The sequence below is a fragment of the Prosopis cineraria genome, unplaced genomic scaffold, assembly GCF_029017545.1.
Source record: "Prosopis cineraria cultivar Desert tree isolate PC_DT_omini unplaced genomic scaffold, ASM2901754v1 PC14, whole genome shotgun sequence".
In the NCBI taxonomy this organism is placed as follows: Eukaryota; Viridiplantae; Streptophyta; class Magnoliopsida; order Fabales; family Fabaceae; genus Prosopis; species Prosopis cineraria.
The window spans coordinates 22355369-22372518 of NW_026555345.1; the positions used below are offsets into that span (position 1 = coordinate 22355369).

At 33.7% G+C, this 17150-nt stretch overlaps 1 protein-coding gene across 3 annotated transcripts; it reads left to right on the top strand.

Annotated features, from left to right (window-relative positions):
* Nucleotides 1-10382: 10382 nt before the first annotated feature.
* LOC129291968 (DUF21 domain-containing protein At4g14240-like) lies at nucleotides 10383-15284 on the top strand. Of its 3 annotated transcripts, XM_054929457.1 has the most exons (13): nucleotides 10383-10822; nucleotides 10969-11045; nucleotides 11493-11576; nucleotides 11704-11817; nucleotides 12372-12455; nucleotides 12590-12661; nucleotides 12807-12874; nucleotides 13362-13449; nucleotides 13550-13623; nucleotides 13714-14068; nucleotides 14163-14209; nucleotides 14323-14404; nucleotides 14906-15279. In XM_054929457.1, exons 1-13 carry the CDS (start codon nucleotides 10615-10617, stop codon nucleotides 15011-15013), a joined length of 1461 nt encoding a protein of 486 aa, XP_054785432.1. In that variant the 5' UTR covers nucleotides 10383-10614; the 3' UTR covers nucleotides 15014-15279. The 3 variants fall into 3 exon arrangements, with proteins under 3 accessions (XP_054785432.1, XP_054785431.1, XP_054785430.1); XM_054929456.1 differs by having other exon boundaries at nucleotides 13550-14068; nucleotides 14854-15284; XM_054929455.1 differs by having other exon boundaries at nucleotides 13550-14068; nucleotides 14906-15280.
* Nucleotides 15285-17150: the final 1866 nt, after the last annotated feature.

The following is a 17150-nucleotide window of genomic DNA, read 5'->3' on the forward strand; positions in this document are numbered from 1 at the left end:
GTGTCTTCATGTTTTTGGAGGTAAGTGGAGTATTTAGATAATTCTAAGAATTGTTCAATAAATTCATCCTCATCTAAATCACCCTGGCGGAATGCATGAAACTCAGCCTCCTTTTCTGCTTTCAGTGCAGTAGGAAAATAATTCTTAAACAATATGGCTTTAAAATCTTCCCAAGTAAGAAAGGAATCATCCTTCGGTCCTGATGTTTCCCACCACTTCTTAGCACTCTTCTGTAATAGGAATATTGCCACCTACACCTTTTGATTAGAAGTGCACACAACCATATGAAAAATACTCTCCAATTGATCTATCTATTCTTCAACCACCGCTGGCTTAAGATTTCCATCGAAAGTAGGAGGATTAAACTTGCGAAAAGCACTCCAGATCTTTGTGATCGTTGATGTCTGTTGATCAGAGTGGAGACTCATATTCTTCGAACTAGTCTTATGTTGAGAATAGGAAGGTGAGCCTTCATCAGCAAATTGGCTCACATTGTATATCTTGGTACGGCTTCTTTCTTATTGGCCATTTCCCTCTCGGTTGGCATTCTCCTTATATTGTCTTAAAGCGGCCAACTCTTCTTCTTGCCTCTTCATATAGTTACTAAGATTTTGCAGTAGATTCATCATTTGTCTCATGGTTGGCTCACCCTGCCTTGGTTGTGGCTGTATGGGCTTGCCCTGCCCCATTTGTTGCTGTGTGGGCTCCGGTTGTGGTAATGAAGGTATGTCATTTCCTATTGGCTCTATAGAATCACCGACAATTTCGCCACCTCTTCTAGTTTTGGACACCATCTCTCCCCTCCTAAAGGATGGAAGTCACATAATTAAGTCAACACTAATCTCAAGACAAGAAAAATAATGGAGAAGCATTATGATTTAATAATGTATATTGCCAATAAACTAGGTTAATGTATAACAATTTCATAATTTATAAGAATCTGAAACATGTAGCTCTGATACCAAGATTTGTAACACACTAAAATTTTTTTAAAAATAATTTAACTCAATCATAGTTGGGTTACAGCCACCCAACACATTTTATATCAATAATTTTAATATAAAAATATTTTATAATTGGCTTCAACTCGCACAATACAACATTTCAGCTAAATTTTTACCTCTCACATGCCATTAGACTGTATCACATTTGTCCATCCTTATGCTCCCAACAAGTAAACTAAATCACATTTGTCCATTCTTATACTCCCAACAAGTAAAATAACTAATTTAGTAAATTTTCAACACAAGCCAGTTATTTGGCCTCATAATCATACCATTTTAACCAATCCAAAGTAAACCAAATATTAAAATTACAGTCATCCAAAGTGTACCAAAAATCGAAATAGTTTGAAAGGCATGATTACATTACATTTATATATTCATATAATTGTCAATAAACAAAAAGTCTTAATATTGGCAATATAACACATTATAAATCATAAATCAAATACCTAAAAGAGACAGTGGATCTATGCCACTAAGCCTTTGGGACTCCTCCACGTGTCACTCGTGGTTCTTCTCCTAAAAATTGTTAACCACATAATGAGTCTCAAAAGTCCCAGTAACCATAGCCAATTTATGATAGTATATACAAACAGTTAAGTGTGTGCTTATTAAGTGAGAATTAAAAATAATATAATTTCAACAAATATAAGAAATATTACAATACACACAAATAACCATCCTTATATCCCTCCATTAACCTCGAGCCGTAGCCCTCACTCGGTGCTAAATTATCCGGCTAAAGGTAGATTAGCCCGAGCCCTTTCAAGCCACCTATTGAGCTCCAATAGGGGCGTACCACGTGACACATAAATACAACAATAATAGCAAGTCTCCCAACACCTCCCACAATAATCAAACAAATTTATAATAATATTGCACAATTATACAATATTACAAAATTCATAATTTTTTCAATAATCACCCAATTAACATGAAGTAACACTAATCACAAATTAAAAGCATAGTTACCTCGTGGCTTTTTCAATAAATTATTCCTTATAATTTCTCTCCCACCACAATCTTCACCAATAATACAATCTACAAATAACATATTATTTATAAATATTAGTTTCAATTTTTGAAACTAATAAAATAATTCTAATAATAGAATTAAAAATATAACATAATTCTTAATCTCAATCTTAATACAAATCTAGAGTCAATACTATTAAGTAAAATTTTTAACTCCTCTTTTAGTCATCAATAAACATTAATAATCTAAAAATCAGCTTTTAAACTAATTTCTATTATCAAAATTTTCTTTTTATTTTATAAATTCACACCTAAAATACTCAAAAATTAAAAATTAAGTCTCTAGTTTAGAATCAACATATATTTTCAGATCTAGTTTAGAATTTGTTTCATAAGCCATAATTCAAAGATCATCAATAAATTTATACTCTAGAACATTTATTATACTACTAACAACCTCAAAAACTATATTTATTCAACATAAATTCATCCCTCTTTCAAATTCTAAATTTTCTACCACCATAAAATCAGAAACCAAAGAAGAAGGATGACTAAGAAAAGAAAATTTTAGAACACCTATTTAGTCTTGAAAAACTTGAAATCACATCCTAAATATCCTATTAAAAACTCTTATCTTAAAAACTCAAATCTCCCGCACTGGCGACTCACGCTCACTTTACCTCAGCTCACGCACGAAGGAAAGAATGAAGAAACGAAGGAAACATGTGAGTTTTTATAAAAATTCAGTGGATCCCACATTTTTTTTATTATTTCTTCTTTCCTCTCTCTTCATTCTTTTTTTATTATTATATATACGTAATGATTGCAGCACGCGGGATGCCAAAAGTGCTTCTCTTCTTCTTCTTCTTCTTCTTCTTTTCCTCTTTCTCATACCTTTTCTTCTTTTCTCTTTTTTTAATAATAATAATAATAATTTAATTAATTAATTTTTTTAATTAATATTTTTTAAAAATTTTAATTTAGAATTATATCCTAAGTTAGATTTAATAATCATCTCCTACTAATTTACTTATCTCTAAATATTTTTTAAAATTTCTATTAATCTAAATTAACTATTAAAATTTAAATTGGGATGTTACATTTACTTTATCCGTTTAAAAATATAAAGCATTTTAACCGAATCTCACCTCTCAATAAAGTAGTTATCTACTTTTAAATTGACCCCATCTTTTTATATTTATTCATATTAAACAAACTACAATAAATATAAAGTCATTCATTAATAGGGCCACTTTTAAAAAAATAAGCAATGATTACACCTCAAAAGACTAAAAATACCTTACATTTTTGAACATCTAACTTCTCAAAAGATATCTTACATTTTTGAATGGATGGAGTATTTATTAAAACATTCTTTTAAAATTTCATAACAAAACATAAATATACATTCATATTTCTTTATAAGTAGACTCAAACTCCATGCGTTATAAAAACCAAATTCATTTTTTAAGGTATTGCCTTACATTTTTGAACATCTAACTCCTCAAAAGATGAGGAAGAAGATGCAAGACATTTGAGAATAGTGCTGCAAGTGTTAAAAGAGCACAAGTTTTATGCCAAATTGAGCAAGTGTGAATTTTGGCTATGAGAAGTAAAATTTCTAGGTCACATCATTTCTGCTAACTGGATAGCAGTAGACCTACGTAAGGTTAATGCAGTACTACAGTAGGAGAGACCAACATCGGTAACCAAGATAAGAAGTTTCTTGGGTTTAGCAAGCTATTACCAGAGATTCATCTAAGGGTTCTCTCAGATTGTTTTTGCTTTGACGAAGCTAACGAAGAAGTATCAACCATTTATCTAGACAGAGAAGTGTGAAAACGCATTTCAGACTTTGAAAGGAAAGTTAACTACAGCACCAGTATTGACTTATTTTAGATACCAAATGGCCATATGTGGTCTACACTGATGCTTCACTTAAGGGACTGGGTTGTGTGTTAATGCAAGATGATAGAGTTGTGGCTTACACATTGAGACATCTAAGATTGCACGAGGAGAGTTATCCAACTCATGACCTTGAGTTAACAGTGGTTTTATTTGCCTTGGAAATATAAAGGCACTATCTTTATGGTTCACAGCTTGAGGTATTCAGTGACTATAAGAGCCTCAAGTACTTAATTGACCAGAAGGAGTTGAATATGTGACAGCGAAGATGGATGAAATTTTTAAAAGATTACAACTTTAAGTTGAACTACCATCTAGGAAAAGCCAATGTAATGGCCTATGCTTTGAGTTGCAAGACCATATATGTTACGTGGTTGATGATCCATGAGTACAAGCTATTAGAAGATTTCTCTAGTGAACACCAGAACAGTCCAGATTTCACCATGTACAACTTGAATACGATGGTAATTACTAATGAATTTTAGAAAGACTTGAGAAAAGTACAGCTTGAAGATAAGTATCTACTGGGGATTAGAGATGAGATTGAGGCAAAAAAGGCTAAGGACTTTTGGTTCAACAATGACAAGCTTGTGGTGTATAGAGATAGAGTTTGTGTACTAGATAGTAAGGAAATTAAAGAGACTATTCTGGCCGAAGCTCACCAAAGTAAGTTCAACATTCATCCGGGAGTCACTAAAATGTATTAAGACATGAAGAGTCAGTAGTGGTGGCCTGATATGAAGAGGAATGTGATAGAGTATGTATCCCAATGTCTGACTTGTCAGAAGGTGAAGATTGAACACCAAAGATCCTTAGGATTGCTACAACTGTTAGAGATTCCTATGTAAAAATGGGATTATGTTTCCATGAATTTTGTTATGGGATTGCCACGTACCCAAGCAAGTCATAATGCTACCTAGGTAATTATGGACAAATTGACTAAGTCTACCCATTTCCTAGTTGTTAGAGCTAATTATACTCTAAAAAAGCTTGTAGAGAGGTCTATATTCAAGAGATTGTGAGATTACATGGGGTGCCGAGAGAGATTGTTTCAAATCATGATCCCAGGTTCACATCGAACTTTTGAAAAGCATTACGCGAGGCCATTGGTACGAAATTAAAGTTTAGTACAGCCTATCACCCTTAGATTGATAGTCAAACCGAGAGGACCATCCAGACTCTAGAAGATATGCTACATGTTTGTGCCATCGAGTGGAGTGGTAGTTGGGATAAGCACCTACCTTTGGTAGAATTCTCTTATAACAATAGTTTCCATGCGAGCATTCAAATGGCTTTATATGAGGCCTTGTACGATAGGAAGTATCGATCGCTACTTTATTGGACTGAGTTGAGTGAGAGAAGCATAATGGGTCCTGATTTGATGGATCAAACCACTAAGAAGATCATATCTATGACTAGAATTAGGAGGTCAATTTGTGCAAAGAAGTTGACTTCCAATTTTATTGGGCCATTCAAAAATCTTGAAAGAATTGGGCCTTTGGCATATTGGATTGCCTTACCTCTTTACTTGTCAGGTGTGCATGATGCATTCCACGTGTCTCAATTGAAGAAATACCAACTCAACCCTTCACATGTGATTGAGCCCAAGGATGTAGAGTTATGTGAGAATTTAACATATTGGGTTGAGCCAAAGAAAATTGTCGATAGTAAAGAGAAACAGTTGAGAAACAAGACAATTTGGCTTGTGAAAGTCATATGGAAAAGGATGACTTTTAGTGATGCTACATGGAAAACTGAGGAGAAGATGAAACAACAGTACCCTCACTTGTTTCAATGAGGTATGATTTACTAACTTTACAAGATTAAATGAATTTTGGGAATAAAATTCTTAAAAGGAGGGGAAAGTTATAACATCTTAATTTTTAATTCCCTAATTTACTAAAATTAATAAGGATAATTAAGTAGGTTGATGTGATGCATGGTTAAAGGAGAATAATAAGTGTTTTTAATTAAAATTTCAGGTATAATATAAGTCCAAAGTAAAATTAGGTCACTAGAGGACTAAAAAGTGGAGAAAAACAAGTCAAAAGGCCTTTGTGCCACATGTCACGATGCGTACACAGTGTGCCGCGATGCACAAGGCCATTAGGCGAGAGCTACCTTCTCTGTATTACATGTCACGGTGCAAATTCTACAAAATTAAGTTGCATTCTAATGCAAAAAATAGAAAGGAAGAGAAAGGAAACAGAGGAAACTCATAATTTCTTTGCTAGGGCACTATCTAGGGAAGGATTTGAGAAGGTTGGAAGCTCTAAATCATCTAAAGTAAGACTCCTAAAACCTTTTGCTCCTTTCCTCTTCTATTTTCTTAAAGATTTGAGTTAAGGTTGGATAAGGATGATGATTTCAGTCCATATAGAATATGGGCCCGAACCTATTGACTCAAATAAAGTTAATGAGAGTTGTTTAAAGTATTTAAATCCAGTATTAATGATTTTAGTGTTTTTTGGATGATAAGCTTTATTAAATATATCATTATTATGGTTATTGAGGTATTAATGGCAATGTGGATATTTAATGAAGCTATATGATGTTAGATAGATAATAAACCCTATGGGTAGGCTGAAATGTAACAAATGTAAATGATGAGGGCAATATTAATGAAATTTAATTTGATAAATTGTAGATTGAGCTCTTGGTCACCCATTTGGCTTGGAAATTCGAGCTTCGAAGCTAAAACATTGAGGGGTAAACTTTTAACCTCTCAAAAGTTAGAGGTAACCAGATAAACCCTGCTTTAAATAGTTATATGTTAATTATAATGTAAATTGTGTGTATTATGAGAACTATGTCTTGTGAAATTGGGTTACATGCATTGAAATTTAGTGTTTGTGTAAATCATGTGATGTGTATTAAACATGAGAAAGTAGTTTCAAAATAAGTTTCGAAGTGGTAAATGTGGTGCTTGAAAAATATTTCTTTTTCAATGTGTTACAAATGAGTGATTGATGATGAATAAGTTAAAGAGGAATATAAGAGGTTAAAAGTGAGGTGTTTATGTGTCATAATTGAAAATGAGAAACTATGCTCACTTGGGTAGTGCATGGTCATGAGCCTAATGTGATTATGGTGTTAATGAATGAATGAGAATGTGAAAACAAGTGAGCATTGTTTATGGCATAATTAGTGGGCTAGAGTTCACCTAGGGATTGGGAGTAGAGAAAAATTTATATAATATTTAGGCTACCCTCCGATGTATAGGGATATAGCCTTGTCTCATAATTTATCAAAAGATTGTCCCATAGTTTGTCGAGGGACTAGAACATAACTTTCTCCACTAGTTTAATGAGGAGAATAGCCTAGGGTATGAGACACCCTAAAGATTCGAGAATGGAGAAAGCCGTGGTTTGAGAGTGAGTCACGTGATATTTGGCCAGGTTATACCTCACGATTGGTGAGCTTGGGTAGTCCAGTTATACGGATGGAACCCTATTCAATATTATAGCCTATAATTTCAGTCTGAGAAAATAAGGAGGCTATAAGGTTGGTTGATCATTACCAATGTAAATATATGACATGTTACACGTGTTGAGTTGTGGCAAGTCGCGTGAATAATGAGTCATGGTCACATATTTAAGAGTAATGTGATAATGCATCTAGTGTAAATGAGATAAAGATGTTACAAGATGAGTAATGATGAGTTATGATGTGTCTGAGTATGTTTTGAGTTCTTAGTTTCATATGTGTGTACTTAGTTTATAACTGATATATAACTACATAAAGTAGGTTCTACTTTGATTATTGAGTGGCTAGACTCACCCCTTTCATTTAACACTTTTTAAGCTCTAGCTTTGGTGCTGAGAGGGAGAAGACTCAAGAGGCTAGAAATTAGCACATTCCTATTATATGCCTCTAGCTTAGATTTATTTTGTGTAATAGCATATAATTTGCCAATTTTAGGTTGCATGGCATCATACTTGCACTATTTTATTACTGCAAATGTCTTATTTGTATTTTAGGCCTTGAGTATTTGTGTATGTTGAGATATATATATGTTAATAGGGCCAACATACTCATGCAAGTATAAAAATAAAAATTTGAACATGTTTTGATTGATTTGGGTGCAATGCAATAGAAAATTGCCTCCCCCATTATTTTTGGTAAAAAGGGGTTGAGGAGTAAAATTTTGTTCTACAATTGTTTAAGTGCATGTGACGTGTTATACTAGTAGTCTTAAGTTTAATAAACATGATCTAGGTGTTAGAAAAGGCTCTTGACACTTGTTAAGGGTTTTGGACACCTTTTTGTGTAAAAGCTGTGAAAAGTGATTAAAATGTTTTTGGATATCTAACTTCCTAGTGTAACTTATTTTGGAAGTGAAACTTATGTCATTAGCTAGTTCATATAAAAATCTTTCTGTAGACACTTATATCACGTCATTCAAACGTCAGATGGAGAATTGGGATACATTAAAAGTTTATTGATTTTGATGTCAAATGAAAACAAAAACTGTAGATTTTTACGTGCAACATGCCACAGCGCATGGCGCTTGAGCTATGGTGCGTGGCATAAAAAGTAACACACCACGGCGCAGCATGCACGAGCCACAACATATTGCTCTGTTACACATTACAAAAATTGTTTTTCACTTGTTTTCAATTTCTTTCTCTCCTCTGAGATATCTCATGCTTCTGTAATTTATTGTTACTCTGATACAAGAGATCTTAATCGTTTTAAACTCTTTGTGATTATGAAAAACTTGAGATCTCTTGCTTTTGAATTAAACCTTGGTAATCACTCTTTGAGTTAATCCTTTGATTACCATGAGTTATATTAGTTAATTGTGTTTAGTGGAGTGAGATTTTATAGGATCTTCATCTTCGATTTCTTGATTGTTGTAGAGAAAATGTTGAATCTGGATCTCCCTCATGATTTTCCTCTCCCTCTCTGTCTTCCTCTTTGATTTCTTGATTGTTGCAAAGTGAAGTGTTGAATTTGGATCTCCCTCTCCCTCTCGATCTTTGTCTTCAGTTTCTTAGTTGTTGGATCTTGATTTGTTGCTTCAATAGCATATTTTGTTGATAGTTGATTGTTGAATATAGATTCTTGTTCCGGTGGTGGTTCTTTCAAAAGTAATATGGATAAGGTTAGTTGTGTTGGTCAAATAGGGCTTTTTTAGTAAGAGTATTTTGATCTTTCAATATTATGAATATGTATTTTTGATAAAAATTATGCTAAGATTTCAAAGACATAGCAAACATATTTTTAAATCTCGTATTCATTTTCATTTTCATATTCATTTTTATTTTTATTAAAATTATTTTCATCATACTAAACCAAATGAGGGATAAATAGTGTGTTTGTTATGTTATAAGTACAATTTTTAAGAATTCCCAATTCATAGAATTGGATTTTATCATATATCAATGTCTCTATTACGTAATTTGATTTAAATTTATTTTATAAATTTGAACAGAGGAAATATTGAACTTTTCAGTTTACTTTTCATTAAAATTAATGACCATGATGAAATATATCTAAAAATTACAATTGGATCCAATTAATGAGAGATAATATTTTAAAAAATACTCTCTTAATCCTATTCATAAATCACTTCTACCATTTATATCATAATTAAGGAAAACCTTAAAATTTATTAAAGTGTATAAAAATTAAGTAAGTTTTCAATTTTACTTATGTTAAATATATATTTTTTAAAAAAACAAAATACTCTAGTATCTAATAGCTTTAACAACATTTAATAGGAGTAAAAAGATAAAAATAGACAAAATAATTATTGAGATGTCTTATAAATATGATAAAAATAAATACTCTCTCTACTTTATAAATAAGATCAGAAGAGTAATTATTACTACCTCAATCTCAATTTATAAGATACTTTTAAATAAAATTACATATACTAATGTAGTTTATTAAATACATTTTATAATATTGTTTTTTCAAAATAAAAATATTATAAACTTTTAAAAATTTCCTTTTATTTAATAGTGAAAGAATATTAAAGAGAGAGAATATATAATAAGAGTAATATTAAAAAGATATCATTAATAAACACTTATTTTTGTCAAAGTATCATATATTTTGAGATATTGAATCTCTAAAAAATACTTATAAATTGAACTTTTTATTTAGAATCTAGTAAAAATAAAACTAAAAAAATTTTGCACAGTAATACCGGAAGAAGCATACATTTAAAAAGTTAGAGTATATGATATACTTCATTTGATTTAAAATATTAATGTTTTCTCTTAGATAATTTTAATTTAAAATATAAACAATTTAATATATATAAATTTTTATTACCATTTTATTTTTTGTATTTGTTAATCTAATTTTTTGCATAAAATTATTTTTCAATTATCATGAGGTGCTTTTATGATTGAAACTAAAAATAATAATATATATTTTTATAAGAATAAGAATTTTATTAATATTAAAATTTTTCTTCGAACAAACTTGAAACTGCTTATATTTTTGGATTGGAGAAGTAAACAAAAAGTCCGAATTTGAGGCGGATTGGCAACAACAGTCCATAAGGCTCTCCGTACGTAACGATGAGAGTAATGTGATGCGACGTGTTTGATCGATGCGAAACATGATCCCACCCCTTGCTTCCTGTTCTGTTCCTGTAATTATGGTGCCGCTAATCCAAAGCCAATCACCACACATGCTTCTCTAACTTCTCCTCACAGCCCTCGAGATCAAGACGACGAAGAAGAAGAAGACAATCCAACAAACGAACGACACGATGCATGTGATGAATGCGGTAATTGAGCACGACGCCAAATCCATATCCTTTGGATCCCTCTGGTGGTTCATCTACGCCGGTTTCTCCTGTTTTCTCGTTCTCTTCGCCGGCATCATGTCCGGCCTCACCCTCGGTCTTATGTGTCTCAGCGTCGTTGACCTCGAGATTCTTCAACGCAGCGGTACTCCCACTGAGAAAATGCAAGCAGGTCGGTCATTTGCTTCCAATGCTTGGTGTGTTTTTTTTTTTTCCTTTTCAATATGGTTTCTCTTTCAAATTTTATGATTGTCCAGATCAATGCAATGTAAAAATTTGTTGATTTTCTTGTATTGTCTTTCCTTTCAATATACTTAGCCACGATACTTCCGGTGGTTCAAAAACAACACCAGCTTCTTGTAACTCTGCTGCTTTGCAATGCTGCCGCCATGGAGGTAATTCGATTACAGTGTTATGGTTTCATGATGGCCCGTGTTTTAGATGTTTGGAGAGGTTGTTAAGCATGAAATGATATTAGAACTCGGCAGTTTAGCATCTGTCTTGCGCAATTTATTGTGCTCATGATTTAGATCTGTGTTTCTTTGTTACGGCATATAATTCGATTGATATCGACAGGTCTTTGCTTTTAATGCAAATAGTTATTGACTTCTTGGCTCTTGAAAGAATAGTAAGTTTAGGAACGGTTTACATGATCACATTGAGTTGGGCGTTTGCAAAATAATGTTTGAAAATAGCATAGATTTTCGGCTGCTTTAATGCTTGAATTTGCTTTACAGATGTCAGATAGGTATTGCTGAGTAATTTATTGTGCATTTATTTCTGATGTATATATTCTACCTAATTTTTAAGCACGTGAAAGCTTTGACACCTGTAATCTGCAGGCCCTTCCAATATACCTAGATAGAATATTTAATGAATACGTTGCTATCATACTCTCAGTCACCTTTGTTCTGGTTTTTGGAGAGGTATGTGATCCTGTCATCTTTCATGATTTTGTGGTTTAACTTTAATGTTTCCACTAAATGAATTGTAAAGTTTTTTTTCCCCACTTACTTTTTTCATTTGCTACCAACCTTGGCTCTTTGATTTCAGGTTATCCCACAAGCAATCTGTACTCGATATGGTCTTGCTGTCGGTGCAAATGTCATATGGCTTGTGCGAATTTTAATGATAATCTGTTATCCCATCGCTTATCCCATTGGAAAGGTGATTTTTCCTTAAGATATTAAAGAACCAGTCTTTTGGATAATTAATGTGGCAGTGTAATGTAACTACATAGTCTCAACATATTGTCATGAAACCTGAAGATGCAAATATGTCATGAAGATCCATCATATGCATACAAGTTAAGGTCTTTCATAATTTTGCTTCATGTTGATATCTATACAACAACAACAGCAACAATAAACCTTTATCCCACTAGGTGGGGTCAGCTACATGGATTGCAAGACGCCATTGTGCTCTATCGTTTATCAAGCTTTTAGGAATATTATTAATTAAGAGATCGCGTTCAACAACTTCCAAGAGTGTTCTCTTAGGCCTTCCTCTACCTCTCTTAATCGGACTCAAAGTTATATGTTCCACTCTTCTCACTTCATGTTGATATCTATATCCGATATAAACACTATGGAGAAAACTCCTTTACAGTTTTCTCCCTTCCCTGGGAGGGAAGAGCTCCTCTTACTCTCACGATAAGAACAATGAATTTTATTTTAATCACGCCCCAAATGGTTTTTCTCTCTCACTGACATATATTTCAGATCCTGGATTTCTTATTGGGACATAATCAGGCTTTATTTAGGCGTGCCCAGTTAAAAGCTCTTGTCTCCATCCACAGTCAGGAGGTAAGGCAAGAAACACTATCTCCATCAATCAAATTCTAATAAGGAGCCAATAAGTCAATATTGTTGAAGCTGCCCAAATATTACTGATGTAAATCTGAAAGATAAATGTATAAATGTTGAATTTTGTTCTTTAGGCAGGGAAAGGGGGTGAACTCACGCATGATGAGACAACAATTATCAGTGGAGCTCTAGATTTGACTGAAAAGGTAAGCCCTGAGCACCTTAATTAATCTGCAACTTCTTGTGTCAATCTCAGAATTGTTGTATCATTATATTATCAATTCAATAGAATTTGTAAAACTTGATAGTCTCTGCAGCAGGACTTTGAAGTTGGTTTTTGTCTATAAACAGACTGCTCTCGAGGCCATGACTCCCATTGAGTCAACATTTTCCTTGGATGTTAATTCAAAGTTAGACTGGTAAGTTTCTTGTTCGCTTCTACCTCTGAGTTTTTATCTCGTGAAATCCAAACCCAAAAGGCTTAAATTGTGTATGACGGATGACCAAATAGCCTGCCAAGAATAATTAATGACCACAAAAGACTGACACTCATTAGTTGGCAGCAGAGCAACGTTTTTGTTCACGGATTATAGGAGGTGGTTTTTGTATTTTGTAAATATGAAATTCAAATGTATTTTTCAGAAAAGTTTTTCCCCATCATTTTGAAGAGGCATCATTGCTTCCTCTTTAAGGATTGTTTTGTTTCTGGCACGATATTTTCAACTGCACCTTGTACTGGAACATGTGGAAAATATCTGAAGCCATTCTCACAAAGCTGGCATGTCAAAACATCACTGATATATGGAGCAGAGTTTCTTCCTTCCAAAATGTATATGTGTTCAAATTCTATTTGTCTCTTAGTTATATTCATTATCGAAATTCTTATGGTGCCGTCTAAACTAGCAGGGAGGTAATGGGAAAAATTCTTGCTCGTGGACACAGCCGAGTTCCAGTCTACTCTGGACATCCGAAGAATATCATTGGGCTTCTGCTGGCGAGTGTCGCATGTTGCAGATTTTGACTTAATTTTCTTTCTTTCCCTCCTGTTACTTTTTGGATTCTCTCTTGCCCTGCTGAATTTGTTTATAAATTAGGTCAAAAGTCTTCTCACTGTTAGACCAGAAACAGACACCCCTGTTAGTGCTGTTTCCATCCGAAGAGTTCCACGGTGTGCTTTTCAGCATAAATTTCTCGTTATTCCCTTTTCTAGGAAAATAATTGTGAAATATCACGAGTTTGTGTGTAAATGTATTTACAGAGTTCCATCAGATATGCCTCTTTATGATATACTGAATGAATTCCAAAAAGGTAGCAGTCATATGGCTGCTGTTATAAAAGTTCAAGGAAAAGGCAAGATGACTCCAGCAACAGTTGAGGGGCAGATAAATGAAGAAGACAAGAGTAATGTTGGGGATTCACAGCTGACCACTCCTTTGCTAATGAAGCAGAAGTCAGAAAGTGTTGTTGTAGACATTGACCACCATTCAAATCCTTCCTATATCAATCAAACTTCTTCGAGTAAGGCCCCAACAAATGATCTATTTTCAATGGATGTTGAACATGAAGTGATAGGTATTATCACACTGGAAGATGTATTTGAGGAACTTCTGCAGGTAATTCACAGATCGTTCTCATTTCTTTTCTTTCATATCCTCGTGTTGTCATCCCTTTTCCTCCCAAAAGACTGACTATAATCCAACAATGCAGGAAGAGATTGTAGATGAAACGGATGAATATGTTGATGTGCACAAGAGGTAATAAAGAGCTCAAACTTTAAGTGTCACAAAGATGTAATAAACTGCTGAAAACTCTGAATTAAATGCTTTATGATTTGTTACAATAAAGCTATGGAAATTTTATTGTCCAGAATACGTGTAGCTGCCGCAGCTGCTGCTTCCTCAATGGCACGCTGTCCATCTATCCGGAGATTGACTGCCCTGAAGGGAGCAGTAAGTGATTTCTTTTAAATTTTTAATGGTGTCCATGTGTTTCTTCTCTATTGTACTTTGTTTGGCAAATTAGCATAAAGTTAGCTATTAGTCGTTATAATTATTACTTTTTTTTTTTTTTTGGGTACATCGGCAAGGCTAAAACCTAGATCTATACTCACATCCCATTCCATCCTCTTATCATTTGAGCTAGTCTTATTGATTTTATAACATGACTTGGTTGTTAATAACTTAGTATTGATAAATGTGGAAGGAAAATTGACCGATGAATAAGATCCAGGAGGTTAATTCTGTTTTCTACCCCCTTTTTCTGTTTCATTCTTCCCTGTCACAGTGGCTCAAAGCTGGGAATCGTATTCATTCTTTTAGCTGAAACAACTCAAAGTATTAACAAATAATTCAGCATTACATTCTTTCTCATCTGACCCTAATTAATTTCTATTTACAAGTCTGCGGCTGGTATAAATTGTGGAATCAACAATCTGTTTTTTGATCATCCAGGGAGGCCAAATCAAGCAAGGGAGTACCCCAAGAAAATCTACTGAAGATGAAAATAACATTACAAGTTTCCAAGGGAGCTCTGTTGAGCCTCTTGAGAATAAGAGATGAAATGAATTTTTTCCAAATTAGTGAGGTTTGGTCGGATTATCATCATTTTTTTTTGGGGTGCTTTTTGGGTCAGTAACATTATGTTAAAAAAAAAAAAGGATGATTTGATTATTTTTTTAATCTTCTTTTTGGAAGGGAATAAATTCATGTGTATGTATATATATTATTACCAGAGCACAACCTTTTGGGCAACTTTAACTGCGAAAGGAATCACACTTTGGCAATAGATGTAACCTAACAATCTGATTAATTTCCTGTAAATAAATACATAACGAGGTAAAAGGAAAACATGAAAACAGTTGTAATTTCCTAGCTTTTCACTCTTGTACCATGTTAATGGAAAACTCAAGGTAATTTATCTATCAACCCCCCCCCCCCCAATCTGTTCTGGTAGCCGTGAACGGTGAACCCGGTTCTTAAGAGCTAAAAAAATTGCAGAAAGAGATATTTGACTGTTATTGGAATGGTTTCTTTCTTTGTTTGTTGAATACAGAGGAAGGCAAAGCCTTAGAATGGTTTCTTATTTCTCACCAACAACCTTTTCTTACAGCTGCTAATCTATGTGACAAATATATTTCTAGAAGGTAAATTTACATGAACAGGCTAAACTTCCATATAAGATTAAGAACATAAATCCTACTGTACATACTTCTGGCAATTAAAGCCATCCTAGGTTCCTCCACAACCACCAATACATCTTACCCTAAGCTAAGAAACAATCCAAAGTAAAAGCTAAAAGACAAGCTAGTGAGGTGAGGATGTTCGGTACCAGAGCCACATGCTGGAGAATAACTTGTGTGAATCTTCTTGTTTAATCCTTCTATACTCTTCTCTTGTTCCCTCTTACCTCTTCCGTCAAAATTTCTCCCTCCACCGTACAAGCGTCACTATGCATCTCCAAATGATGCAAAACCTGGTTTTCTGCTCCCGGAAGTGCTTTGAACATCTTTGCCATAACTGAGGCTTCTGATTTCTCACTGTTAACCTATGTCTTGGCATGACTATATATATATATATATCTGTATAATCTATATGCCCCCAACAAACTGTTATATATATATATATATATATATATTTGTATGTATATTGAAACACTGATGCACACACAGAGAAGAAGGGCATGGAGAAAATGTTTGTAGTGATAACTGGGGTTGGCCACTGGGAAGGATCGAAGATGACAAAGATGTTCCAATCACAATTGCTTTCCTGACAAATCAACTATAAAAGGACTTGCTAAGACTCATCCTGACAGCTATGTTAGCCAATCCTGTCTCTTTTGAGCTAATATAGGTCGTGGTATGTTATTTCCCCTTCTCACCCTATCCATGTAATATATTCCCTAAAACACGCATATGGGTCCCCGAATTTCAGGATGTTTTTGTATGGATTCACTCAGGTTTATACCATTTTTTTAAATCATGAAGCGTTCACAACCACGTAATCTGTCTTCAAGTTCTTATTAGCTTTATGTTATGTAGAAAGTACACTGGTTTAGCTTCAGAGAGCTCAATTTCAAAATCAGAACACACATACATGCAAGGAATCTCATTAAACTGATTTTTTTTTAATACTATTATTGTTATTTTTTATTTAGACATGTTTGAAAATATTGAGTCAACAGAAACAACAGGAGCGCGCGCGCGCGCGCGCAGAGAGAGAGAGAGAGAGAGAGAGATCTGATAACATTTATGGGGTTTTCTTCTTTTTTCTTTTCAAATCCCAATTACATTGCAAAACTGTGAATATACAAGCTGGTGTACAAAATCAAATAGAAAAATAACTCGAAGATGTAGCTAGCAATAAAAAGGTGACACCTTGAGAGTGAGAATACTTGCAAGTGACTGCTCCTAGTTAAGACTGGGAATACTTGTGCCAATTAAGAAGCATAGTGATACACACCCTCATGATATAAAGCTTCCCTCTTTGTTGCCTTATCATCTTCCTCCACTTGGCAAATCTCATGCCTTTTTTTCCCATGACTCTCTCTCTCTCTCTCTCTAATTGCAGTATACTACCTAAATCCTAAAGCTTGTTGCTTCAATTCAGGCACAAATCTATATAATGAATATATATATATATTGATCTAGGATCTTCTTAAGGCTCCACATGTACATGAGTTTCACATCAACCTCATGTG